Source organism: Oncorhynchus mykiss, chromosome 19 (genome assembly GCF_057628025.1).
Source record: "Oncorhynchus mykiss isolate SJ-2025 chromosome 19, ASM5762802v1, whole genome shotgun sequence".
NCBI classification, from domain to species: domain Eukaryota; kingdom Metazoa; phylum Chordata; class Actinopteri; order Salmoniformes; family Salmonidae; genus Oncorhynchus; species Oncorhynchus mykiss.
The window spans coordinates 16026861-16045059 of record NC_143040.1 but is presented as its reverse complement, the minus strand read 5'-3'; the positions used below and the strand labels follow the sequence as shown (position 1 = coordinate 16045059).

The 18199-nt window shown below is 43.2% G+C and overlaps 1 protein-coding gene across 4 annotated transcripts in view; it reads right to left on the bottom strand.

Moving 5' to 3' along the window:
• LOC100301741 (methylthioadenosine phosphorylase) overlaps positions 1–18199 on the bottom strand; it is a 33942-nt gene that overhangs the window by 6375 nt on the left and 9368 nt on the right. Inside the window, exons 1-5 of one of the 4 annotated variants that reach the window (XM_036933853.2) lie at positions 12994–13352; positions 12495–12581; positions 7884–7942; positions 7158–7325; positions 351–453 (exon numbers count right to left, since the gene is read on the bottom strand). In XM_036933853.2, coding sequence (XP_036789748.2) covers positions 351–453; positions 7158–7325; positions 7884–7942; positions 12495–12581; positions 12994–13017 — 441 coding nt within the window. In that variant the 5' untranslated portion in view covers positions 13018–13352. 4 annotated transcript variants of the gene reach the window in all.

Genomic DNA, 18199 nt, shown 5'->3' with positions numbered 1-18199 from the left:
GCAATCAAAAGTTCCAATGCACAGGCGGCTGGTAGCACCTTAAATTGGGAAGGACAGGCTCATAGTAATGGCTGGAACGGAAGGAATGGAACAGTATTGAACATCAAACACAGTTTCCATGGTTTCCAGGTATTTGATACCATTCCATTTACTCCGTTCCAGCCATTTATGAGCAGTCCTCCCCTCACAAGCATCCTGTGTTCCAATGACATAACATTCACTCACTCCCCAGCAGGCAACACCCACCACTACAACATTTACATTGTAGTGGCAGGGGTTGATTTGGACCAGGCCACAGACACCGGTCTAGGTGCTAGTGGTTGATTTGGAACGGGGCCGTGGACACTGACCTCCCTGGTCCGGGTGCAGAAGGGCTCAGCCATGGGGATGTGAGACACGCCTGGAGGACTGGTGGGCCGCCCGTCGTACAGCGTCTGGGCCCTCTTTGTCGTCCTGGGAGGGAGGGAGGACACACAGGAAATGACAGGTCAGTGACAAGGGTTGGGTTCAACAACTCTGCTACCTTGTCTCACTCAGGGGCAAAACAAGAAGAACTCTGCTACCATGTCTCACTCAGGGGTCAAAACAAGAAGAACTCTGCTACCTTGTCTCACTCAGGGGGCAAAACAAGAAGAACTCTGCTACCATGTCTCACTCAGGGGTCAAAACAAGAAGAACTCTGCTACCATGTCTCACTCAGGGGGCAAAACAAGAAGAACGTACCTGCTGGCAGTTATTCTGGTGATAAAAATGAGAACTTGGAGAATTTCTCTCTTCCGTTTAACACTTCACTTCCTGTCTGACTTTAGTTTCCTCGCAGTGCACAAAATACTTTATCAAATACATTCTAAAATCCTATAAATAGACTACATTCTTACAGGGTAGGCCCAGAGTGACTAAATTCTACGGCAAATGGTGGTATTTTTCTCTCTTTCAAGGTTAGAGTTGTGCAATGTGGCAACAATGGTGTCTGAATGTGAAAGGCATTCATCCTGTCACTGTAGTAGTCATCATCACAATGACTAATACATGCTGAACGGATCAGGGTCTTAATAACGAGCCGGTGCTTTGCAACAACTGGCCCTCACAATACAGAAGACAAACAAATCCCCATAGAAACTGAGAATAAAATATTTCATGGCTGCAGACATTGAAACCAGCCAAATTGTTTAGCAATGTGGACTAAATCTGGGAATTACTGCATGGAATCCCCCAAAACCCTTAAGAGGAGGAGGAGGTGACTAGTTATTAACCTTTTCCACTCGCACCCGTATACAGATTGAACATGGCAGATTTGGGCACTGATAAATGCCTAAATTAGATCAGAGTGACTGTACAAGTAACATGCTATAAAATTACATCAGAGCTCAGCACTGTATGGGTTTGACTGACACGTTGTCCCCATACCTCCTGCTAATTGGGAAACCTTTGCACATGTTTTATTGTCTTGAGTGAGGGAAATGCTGTAAATAAGAGGACTCAATGTATTTTGAAAGATGAGACGTTGAGGATTATAGTAAATTGAGCGTTGATGTCATGTTAGCCATGTTGTCAATAGAACAGCTTTTAAATGATGCCCACCTGTCCCAGATGCGATTTATAATGGAGCGTTTTTTGATTGCGTAAACCTTAGTTGTGTGATGGCGGGGATGCAGGGCTGTGTTCCAAACAACTACAAGTGTGCTGCTCTAGTTCCTCAACAGCACAGCTAGAAGAGCTCAAAAAATACTTGTCATAAAGTGCATTGAAATTACATATGAACTGTGTACACTTTGGAAAGGTGTGTGGCCACTTGGAGAAACCAGTTAGTCCGCTCACTCAAACCCTTGTCATTTTTTTGTCTTGTGTTGCACCTACCCCACATTTTCCAGGAATATTCTTATCATGTCACTGAATGTATCCAGAATATGATCGGATTGTTATTAACAAATGTGGCGAAAAGTACAGTAAATGTAAAATGCACATAACAGTGTAATGTTTGGATTCAGTCTCGTGTCAGAACTGTTGTGTCCTCAACTTTGGTCTAATATTTTCCCCATGATCTTTGAACTGTTTCATTTCAATTGCTACCATGATTATACATTTCATACTTCAAGGGGTGGTGAGGATGGACTGAGCCAGCGTTTAACATTTGTCGCCATGCCGACAGGCAGCTGCCCTCCAGATTCCAGAGCTGTGGCGCTGAGTCACCCAGTGTGGCCACCCAGGCCACATTCCAGTTCTACATGCCCCTCCCTCACACACTCTCTCTACCCAGTCTCTGCTCAAATGAGCAAGCCCAGAAACCGGCTGCTGCGAGGTGCTACCCAGGGCCCTGAAGCTACCTACCACCTAAACGTTACACTGAGGAAAGGCAAGCCCAGAAACCGGCTGCTGCGAGGTGCTACCCCGGGCCCTGAAGCTACCTACCACCTAAACGTTACACTGAGGAAAGGCAAGCCCAGAAACCGGCTGCTGCGAGGTGCTACCCCGGGCCCTGAAGCTACCTACCACCTAAACGTTACACTGAGGAAAGGCAAGCCCAGAAACCGGCTGCTGCGAGGTGCTACCCCGGGCCCTGAAGCTACCTACCGCCTAAACGTTACACTGAGGAATGGCAAGCCCAGAAACCGGCTGCTGCGAGGTGCTACCCAGGGCCCTGAAGCTACCTACCACCTAAACGTTACACTGAGGAAAGGCAAGCTTAGAAAGACAACTCCTTGTCCTCATGTTACTAGGAAATATTTAGACTGTACGGACACTGACAGGAGGAACACATATTAAGACTGTAGGGACAATGACAGGAGGAACACATATTAAGACTGTAGGGACAATGACAGGAGGTACACATTTTAAGACTGTACGGACACTGACAGGAGGAACACATTTTAAGACTGTAGGGACACTGACAGGAGGAACACATTAAGACTGTAGGGACACTGACAGGAGGAACACATTTTAAGACTGTACGGACACTGACAGGAGGAACACATTTTAAGACTGTACGGACACTGACAGGAGGAACACATTAAGACTGTACGGACACTGACAGGAGGAACACATATTAAGACTGTACGGACACTGACAGGAGGAACACATTAAGACTGTAGGGACACTGACAGGAGCCAATGAGTCCTTTGGTCACACCAGTAAATGGAGATGATTTCTTACTGAGGCTTGAAATTACACAACACATACAATGACCCATTTCTGCTTTGGGTGTCACAGTTAGAGCTCAGTGAAGCTCTGCTAACAGGTCTCTCCAGTGTCCACATCATTAACAGAGTAAATCAGCTGTTACAGAGAACATTGTGAAGAACCGGTACATCATAGTCAGAGTGAGTGCGCATGAGCCGACTACTAAACGGTGAGGTTGGTTTACCATACAGAGTGACCTTACATTCCAGAAATGCTGAGACAGCATGGCATTCCAGGACTATTCTATACAGGAAATGCGTACTAACCCACCCCTCCCTCCCCACCCAACTAAAACGTGAGCGTAGAATATTCCATAAATGCCACGATTGAGAAATAACCTACTGTTGTCAATGTCAACAAGACTCCCGAGAAGGAACATTGGCTACTGTTAGTTAAAGCAGAGAGACTATTCCCTCCCCACCCAACTAAAACATGAGCATAGAATATTCCATAAATGCCACGATTGAGAAATAACCTACTGTTGTCAATGTCAACAAGACTCCCGTGAAGGAACATTGGCTACTGTTAGTTAAAGCAGAGAGACTATTCCCTCCCCACCCAACTAAAACATGAGCATAGAATATTCCATAAATGCCACGATTGAGAAATAACCTACTGTTGTCAATGTCAACCAGACTCCCGAGGAGGAACATTGGCTACTGTTAGTTAAAGCAGAGAGACTATAATTAGGCTATGTATTGTATCGCTCACTCATTGTAGTTTGGAAAATGTACCTCATCTTAGCACTACACATCAGCTGTCCAGTACCACATACTGTAATGTGGTGCAACACTCCAGTGGTGAATGAGAGAGAGAACAGAGACTGTCTGAGGCATGGTGAACCGTTAATGCTCGCAGCCGACTGGCGGAGCAGAGAAACCCTGGCTAACCTAGACAGGCCAACAGTGTTTGGAACAGGAGCAGGGGGCAAAACAAATAACTCACTAAGGTAATCATCAAGTAAACCCTTCCAGAAATATGCTGATGGGTCACATGCTTCGCAGCGGGACAAGACTGAACAAGTCCTCACATGTTAGTTCCCCATTCTGCCCAACAGAGACTGCCCCAGCTGGTTGTAACAGTAGGCTATCAATAGACAACACATATGGGTGGATTGGAGGTGATGACGAATAGTTTCTCTGAGAGCGGCACAGAGGATGTGGAGTCAATGTCAGATGTCAGGCACAGAGGATGTGGAGTCAATGTCAGGTGTCAGGCACAGAGGATGTGGAGTCAATGTCAGGTGGCAATCCCGAGGGAGGGGTGCAGAAATGATCCGTTACTTCTCATTCAAAGCACTACGTTTTGACTTACTGGACAACGGACAGCGCTTGGAGACAAAGCTGTTTGTGTGCACTGCACTCTCAAATCAACAAGACTGCCTCATGAACACATTCTCAATTTACGGTTCATTGCATAGAATTCTACTGACAATTCAATTCAATGCAGCAACGCACCCTCAGGACAATGAGAGGAGTTATGTTCCACTCTGATAGAATAATGGGTAGAGTTGTGTGTGGTAACTTGGAATCTAGAGATGTGGGGGAAATAGGTGAGCATGCATTATTTCTTACATTTATTCAGTGTTTCTTTGCGAAGGCAAACACATTGGATAATCGTCCTAAAAATACCATCCAATCAAAACAATGAATGCTTGTGCACCAGAATGAATAGTCTAGTCTAGTCTATTACTAGTAGAGAAAATGGTACACCAAACAACTTGAAATTCAGCACATTTTATCAGTGCTACAACTGATGGCCATCACATGTGTTTAGGGCAGCAACATTTCCAGATAGAGTTCTGAAATCGTGGTTGGAGCGTCCCTTGAACCAGGAGGGAACAAGCACAGAGGGAATTTTTCAACTGGGAATCATCCCACAGAGATTTGACAAACTTACCGAGAATGTGCTGCGTCTAATTTCTGTTTCATTATTAATGAAAGTGAGAACGGCCGGAGAGGAGACACTTGTGAATGGTGTGTTGATTCCTAGGTGTGGTGCAGGCCTACGTACGTACAGTAACAAGATGCTAATCTGCTTCGCTGACTGTTGGGACCCTGCTGTTGCCTCTCCGGGCCTAGAGCTGAAGTGATATCATATCTGGCCACAGTTTACTAAACAATGCTGCTCAACTGAAGGCCGTCCAGAGGTCTATCCTAACCGTGGGAAACATGGCTCACGCTGAAGTATTAAAACGACCTGTTACTGAAATGTATTCCCATAGACTGACACAAAGGTGATAACATTCAAAACTGAACAGTAATGATGGTTTTACTCCCCGTGATTCCCTCACTGCATCCTTATTCAAATGAGATCAATTTGTGATGCAACCTTCCACCTAGGCCTATTTCTCTTGAGTTCATCGCTTTCACTGCAACACAGTCGAACCTTATAAACAGCTAAGACATGGGAGGATAGACCCACAACTTTCGGTATGTCACAATTCATGCCCTAAGCACATTCCACAACGCTTCAGGTAATACAAGCACTTCCTACAAAAAGGTATCAAACAGCCAGTCAACAGAACAACCTCATCAGATCCTAGGTCTCAGTTCATTCAAAACCTCACTGTCCTCCTCCTTCACAAGAAACTAGAAAACCACATATTGAACAAAACAAAAACAGAAACCCCCGTTTCAAACCAGCAGCCCTTAAAACCCTATAAGTCCTGTCAGTTCTTTAAAAAAAATGTTTTAAAAAGTGTTGGTTTCCTCTCAGGACACAGCTCTAGCCACAACGTGACACACGTGGCAGCTGTACTCCGCCAAGTCCCGGGCCCTCAGTGCAGAGTCCATTTCAGAGCATCGCCTATCCACCAATCATGACACACAATCTCTTTCCTTCTCTTATTGGTTCTTTTAGGGAATGAGGAAATGAGACAGATGAACGGGTGGGTGGCTGTGGGATGATAGTTGAGTCGTTGACTATCAGAAATACCAGTCAGAGAACGTGGCCTTCAGAGATGAGTAATGTGAGCCTGGATGCCACCGTCTGTTTCTGTTTGACACCATGGCCTTTGTTGTTGCCTTGCCCCAGGTTGGAATACTGTACACACACTCAGCATCAGTCACTGTTTGGAAGGGAAAATAATGGACAACTTGCAAGTTCTTTTGAATGTTATCAGTTGAGATAGATGTCGCACTGTCTGAACTTAAAACAGGAGAAAGTTTCTCTCTTGATGACTTGTCATTCCTACTGTAATTCTACCCCCATGGCTTTACAAACATTCTATTTATACTCCATCGGGTATGTAGAAACCTAAACAATATCTACACTTTCAATTGGTAGCATTTACAGATAGGCTGCATTTGACTTTTACTCCATATCTATACTGAACAAAAATATAAACGCGACATGCAACAATTTCAAAGATTTTACTGAGTTACAGTTCATATAAGCAAATCAGTCAATTGAAATAAATGCATTAGGCCTTAATCTATGGATTTCACATGACTGGGCAGGGTGCAGCCATGAGTGGGCCTTGGAGGGCGTAGGCCCACCCGCTGGGGAGCCTGAGCTGGCGTGGTTACATGTGGTCTGCATTTGTGAGGCCGGTTGGACGTACTGCCAAATTCTCTAAAATGAAGTTGGAGGCAACTTATGGTAGAGAAATTACCATTCAATTGTCTGGCAACAGCACCAGTGGACATTCCTGCAATTATCTTTGGCTAAGGAGAACGGGGATGTAACCAAATTTGTGGACAAAATCTGAGAGGAATACGTTTTTGTTGCGTAGGGACGAGATTTTTTATTTCAGCCCATGAAACCAACACTTTATATGTTGTGTTTGTATTTTTGTTCAGTGTACATAACAGTACATATACCAGGGAAGCATTGGATTTGGACTCACTCAATAGACAACAACTGAACTAACCACTGGCAACCACCATGTCCAACAGACTGCTTTCATTCTCATTTCAAGCCTGGATTCAACCTTCGGTGAGTCCTGGACTCCAGGCCTAGGAAACTCTGGCCCTCACCTGTCTATGAACTGGTCGATGATGACGATGTCTCCTGGTTGGATCTCTTCCCGGAGGGAACCACAGGCCGTGGTGACCAGGAGATGTGTGCAGCCCTCCTCTCGCAACGCCCAGATGTTAGCCTGGTAGTTGACGTCGGTTGGCATGATGGTGTGCTGTCTCCCATGCCTAGGGACCAGTATAATGTGGAGTGTGAATAGTTCAGTGTTTACCAAAGGCTGAAAATGAATCTCTAATTTGACTCCTATAGCACCTAATCCCCTGGAAACTTCTGTATCTCTGAAAGGATTTATATGTGTAGGCGAAGAAATACGTTTAAACTTCACTTCTAAAAAGGGCAAGTGTTTAAAAAAAAAACACGTACAAAATCATTCTAAGTATACCTATCTGATTATTAGACATCTACATAAGTTAGCTAGAGGGCTAGTGGTGGATTTGGTTTTGGGGGAATGTTTAGCCTAAAGGGTGTTGGAGAAGAGAGATCAGGTCTAATATGTTTTAAAATTGCAACACACAGCCACTAGATGGCACAAATTCATAAGAAACAGAGGTGGAGTTCATCTGGTTCAGTACACCTAGGATGTCTCCACAGGTGAATCTCAATTGCATACTCCTCGTGTCCTCTCTCCTCGCCTCATCCTCCTCCAATGAGTTTTGAGAAGGAGGTGAGGAGAGAGGACGCAAAGAGAATGCAATTGAGATTCTCCAATTCATTCCACTGCTTACCTTGCAAGGAGCACACATTCAACATTTTTGATCTTCCCCATTATAAGGGCATCTGAAGGCTGGTTGGGTTGTCGGGGGGGAAAAGAGTAGAGATGTTATTAGGTAGAATCTAAGGCACAGTTTTCAGTTGGTAAAAAATATTGGCATTACACTGGAACGCAGAGATTGGTGTCGCCTAATAAACCAGACTGTTATACCAATTATTGGTATCCACCTCATTTTCTAAATGTTGCTATGGACACAGCCAAACAACGGAAGTGATGGATTCGACTTCCGCTTTACTTCCCTACAGCAGCACGCCGGTGGCAAACTTGACAGACTCAATTATTTTAAGGAGTCAATTTAAAGGTGTATAAAAGTCAAGTAAACAATTCTAAGTTTAAAGATGCACTACGCGGAAATCACGCCGCCCTTCCCTGGTTGCTAAAATTCTAATAATTTGCCTAATTTTAGTTTGTGGCAAAACAAGCAATGTATAGTGTAGAGAATCATTGTAGCATCTAAACCCCTGTGAAATAGATTTTCCATAATCCTACCGGTTATCTGTGCGGTTGGTCCTTCAGCTGGGTAAAATGTTATACCTGGCTACTGTCGTTGAGATTTCGATCCCCTGGCACATGCGCAAAACCATGTAAACACCTGCAAGACTTTGGTTAACATACATGCATCACATGCATGAGCAAACATCTTGATTGTCACACATTCTCTGAGACCCCCGTTTTGAAGTCTGTTTAAGAATACTTTCCAGTGGATATTTTGTCAAAAAGTTTGACCAGCTGAAGGACCAACCCTACGGACAATCGGCAGAGTAAAATCAAAAATAATTTTATTCAACAGTCGTGAGACAAGGCCATTTTGCTTTATGTAAATGTGCGTGGCTATGTAGCTCTGGAAAACCCTTCTCGGTTACATTTGTCCACATTTGGCTCCATGTGAACTACAGTCGCTGTGTTTTAACGTTTAGAAAAGTCAATAAACATCACTTTCAAACTGGTTTTCGAAACCTATCCCGATATTCCCCTCATCTTTCATAACATATAGAAACATCTTTCAAATAAAAAAGCTACACATTTTGTATAAGTTTTGCACAGTACCAACACTAGAGGTCGACCGATTAATTAGGGCCGATTTCAAGTTTTCATAACAATCGGAAATCTGTATTTTTGGACACAGATTTTGCAGATTCTCTCTTTTTTTTTTACACCTTTATTTAACATTTATTTAACTAGGCAAGTCAGTTAAGAACAAATTCTTATTTTCAATGACTGCCTAGGAACTGTGGGTTAACTGCCTCGTTCAAGGGCAGAACGACAGATTTTTACCTTGTCAGCTCGGGGGATTCAATCTTGCAACCTTACAGTTAACTAGTCCAACGCTCTAACCACCTGCCTCTCATTGCACTCCACGAGGAGACTGCCTGTTACGCGAATGCAGTAAACCAAGGTAAGTTGCTAGCTAGCATTAAACTTATCTTATAAAAAAAACAATCAATCAATCATAATCACTAGTTAACTATACATGGTTGATGATATTACTAGTTTATCTAGTGTGTCCTGCGTTGCATATAATTGATGCGGTGCGTATCGTTTCTCCAATGTGTACCTAACCATGAACATCAATGCCTTTCTTAAAATCAATACACAGAAGTATATATTTTTAAACCTGCATATTTAGCTAAAAGAAATCCAGGTTAGCAGGCAATATTAACCAGGGGAAATTGTGTCACTTCTCTTGCGTTCATTGCACGCAGAATCAGTGTATATGCAACAGTTTGGGCCGCCTAATTTGCCAGAATTTTACGTAATTATGACATAACATTGAAGGTTGTGCAATGTAACAGGAATATTTAGACTAATGGATGACACCCCTTAGATAAAGTACGGAACAGTTCCGTATTTCACTGAAAGAATAAACGTCTTGTTTTCGAGATGATAGTTTCCGGATTCAACCATATTAATGACCTACGGCTCGTATTTCTGTATGTTATTATGTTATAACTAAGTCTATGATTTGATAGAGCAGTCTGACTGAGCGATGGTAGGCAGAAGCAGGCTCGTAAGCATTCATTCAAACAGCACTTTCGTGCGTTTTGCCAGCAGCTCTTCGTTGTGCGTCAAGCATTGCGCTGTTTATGGCTTCATAGGCTATCAACTCCCGAGATTAGGCTGGTGGAACCGATGTGAAATGGCTAGCTAGTTAGCGGGGTGCGCGCTAATTGCGTTTCAAACTTCACTCGCTCTGAGACTTGGAGTAGTTGTTCCCCTTGCTCTGCATGGGTAACGCTGCTTCGAGGGAGGCTGTTGTCGTTGTGTTCCTGGTTCGAGCCCAGGGAGGAGCGAGGAGAGGGACGGAAGCTATACTGTTACACTGGCAATATACTAAAGTGCCTATAACAACATCCAATAGTCAAAGGTTAATGAAAAACAAATGGTATAGAGAGAAATAGTCCTATAATTCCTATAATAACTCCAACCTAAAACTTCTTACCTGGGAATATTGAAGACTCATGTTAAAAGGAACCACCAGCTTTCATATGTTGTCATGTTCTGAGCAAGGAACTTAAACATTAGCTTTCTTACATGGCACATATTGCACTTTTATTTTCTTCTCCAACACTTTGTTTTTGCATTATTTAAACCAAATTGAACATGTTTCATTATTTATTTGAGGCTAAATTTATTTTATTGATGTATTATATTAAGTTAAAATAAGTGCTCATTCAGTATTGTTGTAATTATCATTGTCCTCCAATAATCGGTATCGGCGTTGAAAAATCATAATCGGTCGACCTCTAATCAACACACTGTGTGCGTCTCCAGTTGACAAACTACACTTCCTTAACAGTTAGGCTTACACACACTAGATAGCCAATGACTTATGTGTAATGACTCAGTTCCATTACACATAAGAATAATTGGACGAAGGCGTCGTCTGTAGAGGGGAGTTTTTTTAAGAGCCACTACACTCGGTCTGAAAATTAGCACGCATCGCTTGCGGTACGGTTTTGGAAGCACAAAACTAAAGGTTAAATTGATACACAACTTTATACAGTTCCCACACGGGCATATTTCCATGTTTACTGAAAACAGACAAAAGACCTGTGCTAATTAACTATCGGTGTCTCCAAACACCTGTGTGTAAACGGAAGACAGACACCACAAATGTCTTGTCACTGAAAAATACTGTCTGCTGCAACTGTGTTAAAACAGTAAGTGTATATTTTCTTGTGACATTCAAGTAGAGGGATTTATGTTTCTAGAACCTTACCACAATTGAGCCTCCCGAGTGGCACAGCAATCTAAGACTCAGGAGGCTCAATTGCGGTACGGTTAAAGGAACATAAATCCCTCTGCATTCATATCACATCAAATTATTTCACAAATGGAAAATATATACTTACTGTAGACTGTCTTAACTGCCACTACAGCCTGGGGTTCAATCCCAGCCAGCTGTAGGGCAGCGCACAGTTGGCCCAGCGCCGTCCGGGTTAGGGAAGGGTTTGGCCGGGGGGCTTTCCTTGGCTCACATTTAGATGGCGTATTTAGCGGTTTTTGCTTCCAGAGCTAATTTGCCCTTTAAACGGAACATGTATGTCAGGGACCATTGATCTAGTTCTTAAGCGGATGGCCAAGGGTCCGGAACATAACCGCGGCAGGTAGCCTAGCGGTTAAGAGCGTTGGACCAGTAACCGAAAGGTTGTTGTTTGAAATCCCAAGCCAGCAAGGTTGAAAGATCTGCCGTTCTGCCCTTGAGCAAGGCAGTTAACCCCAAACAACAAACATTTCCCTGGGCGCCAATGAAGTGGACGTCTGATTCAGAGAGGTTGGGTTAAATGAGAAAGACATTTCGGTTGAATGCATTCAGTTGTGCAACTGACTAGGCATCTCCTTTCCCTTTAAGTACAAATCATTTGTAAACTGCAAATTGACCGCAAGAAGCCCGAAAAATATATATTTGATTACAACATAATTTCAAAACTTTTTTGTTGTTGCTCAGAGCCTAACATTACACCCGAGGGCTAAATTCAGCCTGCCAGTTGGAGAACCCTGACACAAAGTCCTTGGCCTATGGAGTAATGTTAGGCTCCTTTCGTCCAATATTAGGTTAGTAATGGCTGTGCTGTACACAATGGAAAGCATTGCCACATTCAGGACTAAGATTGGTGGCACTTGTCATTTTAAAGCTGCAATGTCATTTTTGTGGTACCCAACCAAATTCACATATAAATGGATCCGTCATTCTCATTGAAAGCAAGTCTAAGAAGCGGTACATCTGTTCTGTGTGTGCTATTTCTATGCTTCGAGTTTACATTTAGTTTGAGTCTTTTACTTCGGTGTTGTACACCAGTTTCAAAACAGCTGAAAATAAAATATTTTTGGTTATGGAAAATATATTTCACAGCGGTTTGGATGGTACAATGATTCTCAACACTATACCAACACTATACATGCTAGTTTTGTCACACTGAAATTAGGAGAACTATTTGAATTTTAGCAACCAGAAAATGGCGGAGATGTCGATATCGTGCATCACTCAAAGGTGCACATGATTGTTTGTTCATAGCAGAGACAGCCTGCCTACCACAATAGAATATTTAGAATTTGAACTTACCTTTCCATAAGGTGTGTCTACATATTTCTCAGTCCTTCCCTCCAATATGTCTGGGTCATCAAGGCCAGAGCCTCCAATGATTCCAATCTAGCAAGAATATACATGTCATTCATTAGTCAACCTCTTGACCTGACACATAAATTAATAGCTAGGTAGGTGCATCGAAGTGGAGTAATGTCAATGACCATTCCACAGTAGCTATCTATGGTGAAATACGTGATACAGTTTGACTGCTAGCGGATGCCTACTAGCATGATGTTAGCTAGCTACTAGTGAACTGACTAGTTCTGCAAGCTGTAAAGTTTATACTTGAGACATTTGAGTTTAACGTTGTCCGTGTAGCTATAGCTAGCTAGCGAACTAGCTATATCCTGGTTAGCTAATACTAGCATAATGTGACACGTGTGTCGCTGTAGAATTGTAACATTCTAGCTAGTGCATAATGCATTGGTCAGTTTGTCACGAGAAGTCAAACATTTCAACAAGAGAGCGTTATTACCTTAATTTGCATGCTTGCTGACATATCTTCTCAGATAAAAAATGTTTAATCTGAGATTAGCTGGCGAAATGACTATATCTTGCAACTGCAGCCTTCACTTCCTCCTATGTCATACGATGACTTGTACAGGACGTGGGACTCTCGTCTCAGAACAATACTCTCACTCAAACAATGTCGGGAAACTTTTAGAGGCTAATTTGTTATGGATTGTACTTTGAGATTCATTATAATTAATCCATAAAACAAACTTTATTTGTACCATTGGGGCAATTGTTAAGTTAACGCCAATTATTTATATAAACACTAGATGACTGTCAGGGGGCGCTGTGTTGAAACCATCCGCACTACCCCACGGTTGTAAAAAAAAATATTTCGGAAGCACAGAAATGGATTCATTATGTGGAAGGGAAAGCGGGATACCTAGTCAGTTAAACAACTGAACGCATTCAACTGAATTGAACCCAACCCCTCTAAATCAGAGAGGTGCATTAATCAACATCCACGTCATCCGCGCCCGGGGAACAGTGGTTTAACAATTAATGCCTACATTACTTTTTTATATTACAGACACCTTATATTATGTGAGTTAAACATACAAATAAAACATGACAAAATATATAAAAACATTTTCCTTAAAGTATATATTTTTTAGATTGCTAATGCCCCCACTACAACAACAAACTTATTAAATAGGTGTAATTTTGTCCATGAAACATTTATTTGAAATACTGTAGAATTCCATTAATTGCTATGGAGGGCTGCTCCTACCAGTGAGAGCCAATATGGACGAACGTTGGGTTCAAAGCCTCTCAATGTCCAATACATGGCATTAGCAATTCAGAGTTTATACACATAATTGGTTAACACTCACAAGGCAGCTGGGACAGATGGAATACCAGGGTGCATTTTCAGAGCATGCTCAGACCAGCTGGCATGTTTCAAGCGGACCTCCATTGACCCTGCTCCTGAGAGCTCAAAGGTAGCCTTCCTTAAACAACTATCGCCCCGTAGCACTCACATCTGTAAACATGGAATGCTTTGAAAGGCTAGTAATGGTGAATATCAACACCATCATCCCAGACACTCTGGACCCAGTCCAATTCACATACCGCCCCAACAGATCCACAGATGATGCAATCGCTATTGCACTCTACACTGCTCTCTCCCACCTGGACAAGATGAATACCTATGGGAGTGCTGTTCATTGACTACAGCTCAGCATTCATAGTCCACTCAAGCTCGGGACCCTGGGACTAAATACCTCCCTCTACAACTGGATCCTGAACTTTCTGACGGCCCACCCCCAGGTGGTGAGGGTAGGTATCAACCCATCTGCACATGCATACACACACTCACATTCAAACACACAAACATGCATACACACGGACCCACACATACACACAAGTAAATAGTGCCACACATGCACTCAAACGTATACAGTTGGCCTTGCTGTTTAGATGTTTCTTTTCCTCTGTCTTTTTTTTAGCATTGTTGTTTTCTGTTGTTTTTCTCTTTAGTTATTTTTGTTGGTGCATTGGGTGGGTGGTGGTTTTGGTTGGGTTGGAGGGGGACGGTGTCTTGGGAGGGATGGGAGGGGTTTGGGGTTGGAGAGTGGCGGGGGAGTTTTTTTCAGGGGGTGGGGGGGTTGTGGGGGGATCTTGGATGGTTGGTGGCCTGGTGAATGGTAGCTAGGACCAGTGGCCAAGAGGTTGCTCATTTGGGTCCCCAGTTCGACTTGGTGGAGATTCGGTCCTTGTGGCCTTGGGCGGAGCGCTTGAGCCAGGTTGCTCCTGTGGGTCACTCTGGATGGGAGTGTCTGCTGGAGGACTGAATGTAATGTAAATGTTGAGCGGCTTCACTGCAGGTAGATTGTATGTTTTAAAATTAGATTAAAACATTTAAATTACTACCCATCTGCCACGCTGACCCTCAATACGGGGCCCCTCAGTGGTGTGTGCTTAGTCCCCTCCTGTACTCCCTGTTCACCCATGACTGTGTCAAATCAAATCAAATGTTATTTGTCACATACACATGGTTAGCAGATGTTAATGCGAGTGTAGCGAAATGCTTGTGCTTCTAGTTCTGACAATGCAGTAATAACCAACGAGTAATCTAACCTAACAATTCCACAACTACTACCTTACACACACAAGTATAAAGGGATAAAGAATATGTACATAAAGTACATAAAGTACAAATGTACATACATTTTTCACTCTGGATGCTTTATCTGGACATGGTTCGTCAGGACCTCCAACAGCCAAAGCTAAGTAGTAACATTAACATGATGCCTTCTAATTGCAGTCGCCCAGCTTCAGACGCAATCGTTAGGCAAGGGTAATTTCAGAGTAGGAAAGGATGAAGCAGCGTCTGTGCCACCAGTAAGTACAGATAATAACGTTAGTATAAATCCCCTGGCACAGTCCCCGCAGCCGGACAACTTTCTCATGGCTTCTGGAGGGAAATGCTGTAGGAATGCTCAACCGGTGTCGCCCATTCAGCCGACAGAAACTTTCAACCGGTTTTCCCCATTAAGCAACGAGTCGGAGTCAGAGGCCGAGCCTTCTCTTGTCTCTACTCCTCCCGTTACGGGGTCTGAGACGCCGAAGCTTCCCACCATTAGCTCTGACAAATTGAAAACTCTAGTCATTGGCGACTCCATTACCCGCAGTATTAGACTTAAAACGAATCATCCAGCGATCATACACTGTTTACCAGGGGGCAGGGCTACCGACGTTAAGGCTAATCTGAAGATGGTGCTGGCTAAAACTGGAGAGTGTAGAGAGTATAGAGATATTGTTATACACGTCGGCACCAACAATGTTAGGAATGAAACGATCAGAGATCACCAAGCGCAACATAGCTTCAGCGTGTAAATCAGCTAGAAAGATGTGTCGGCATCGAGTAATTGTCTCTGGCCCCCTCCCAGTTACGGGGAGTGATGAGCTGCACAGCAGAGTCTCACAAATCAATCGCTGGTTGAAAACTGTTATCTGCCCCTCCCAAAATATAGAATTTGTAGATAATTGGCCCTCTTTCTGGGACTCACCCACAAACAGGACCAAGCCTGACCCGCTGAGGAGTGACGCACTCCATCCTAGCTGGAGGGGTGCTCTCATCTTATCTACCAACATAGACAGGGCTCTAACTCCTCTAGCTCCACAATGAAATAGGGTGCAGGCCAGGCAGCAGGCTGTTAGCCAACCTGCCAGCATAGTGGAGTCTGCCACTAGCACAGTCAACGTAGTCAGCTCAGCTATCCCCATTGAGACCGTGTCTGTGCCTCGACCTAGGTTGGGTAAAACTAAACATGGTGGTGTTCGCCTTAGCAATCTCACTGGGATAAAGACCTCCTCCATTCCTGTCATTATTGAAAGAGATCATGATACCTCACATCTCAAAATAGGGCTACTTAATGTTAGATCCCTTACTTCAAAGGCAATTATAGTCAATGAACTAATCACTGATCATAATCTTGATGTGATTGGCCTGACTGAAACATGGCTTAAGCCTGATTAATTTACTATGTTAAATGAGGCCTCACCTCCTGGCTACCCTAGTGACCATATCCCCCGTGCATCCCGCAAAGGCGGAGTTGTTGACGTTTTTGTCTTTTGAGCTTCTAGTCATGAAATCTATGCAGCCTACTTGATCACTTTTTATAGCTACTGTTTACAGGCCTCCTGGGCCATATACAGCGTTCCTCATTGAGTTCCCTGAATTCCTATCGGACCTTGTAGTCATAGCAGATAATATTCTAATTTTTGGTGACTTTAATATTCACATGGAAAAGTCCACAGACCCACTCCAAAAGGCTTTCAGAGCCATCATCGACTCAGTGGGTTTTGTCCAACATGTCTCTGGACCTACTCACTGTCACAGTCATAATCTGGACCTAGTTTTGTCCCATGGAATAAATGTTGTGGATCTTAATGTTTTTCCTCATAATCCTGGACTATCGGACCACCATTTTATTACGTTTGCAATTGCAACAAATAATCTGTTCAGACCCCAACCAAGGAACATCAATAGTCTTATAAATTCACAGACAACACAAAGATTCCTTGATGTCCTTCCAGACTCCCTCTGTCTACCCAAGGACGCCAGAGAACAAAAATCAGTTAACCACCTAACTGAGGAACCCAATTTAACCTTGCGCAATACCCTAGATGCAGTTGCACCCCTAAAAACATTTCTCATAAGAAACTAGCTCCCTGGTATACAGAAAATACCTGAACTCTGAAGCAAGCTTCCAGAAAATTGGAACGGAAATGGCGCCATACCAAACTGGAAGTCTTCCGACTTGCTTGGAAAGACAGTACCGTGCAGTATCGAAGAGCCCTTACTGCTGCTCGATCATCCTATTTTTCCAACTTAATTGAGGAAAATAAGAACAATCCGGAATTCGCAAAGCTAACTAAAAAGCAGCATTCCCCAAGAGAGGATGACTTTCACTTTAGCAGTGATAAATTCATGAACTTCTTTGAGGAAAATATCATGATTATTAGAAAGCAAATTACGGACTCCTCTTTAAATCTGCATATTCCTTCAAAGCTCAGTCGTCCTGATTCTGCACAACTCTGCCAGGACCTAGGATCAAGAGAGACACTCAAGTGTTTTAGTACTATATCTCTTGACACAATGATGAAAATAATCATGGCCTCTAAACCTTCAAGCTGCATACTGGACCCTATTCCAACTAAACTACTGAAAGAGCTGCTTCCTGTGCTTGGCCCTCCTATGTTGAACATAATAAACGGCTCTCTATCCACCGGATGTGTACCAAACTCACTAAAAGTGATTTGGAAACCCAAATTGGTCTACATGGACAAGTTCTGGGTTGGTTTAGATCTGTCGGAAAGATATCAGTTGAATGGTTTGTGAGTGGTTTGTCCTCTGACAAATCAACTGTACATTTCGGTGTCAAGGTTCCGTTTTAGGACCACTATTGCTTTCACTATATATTTTACCTCTTGGGGATGTCATTCGAAAACATAATGTTAACTTTCACTGCTATGCGGATGACACACAGCTGTACATTTCAATGAAACATGGTGAAGCCCCAAAATTGCCCTCGCTAGAAGCATGTGTTTCAGACATAAGGAAGTGGATGGCTGCAAACGTTCTACTTTTAAACTCGGACAAAACAGAGATGCTTGTTCTAGGTCCCAAGAAACAAAGAGATCTTCTGTTTGAATCTGACAAT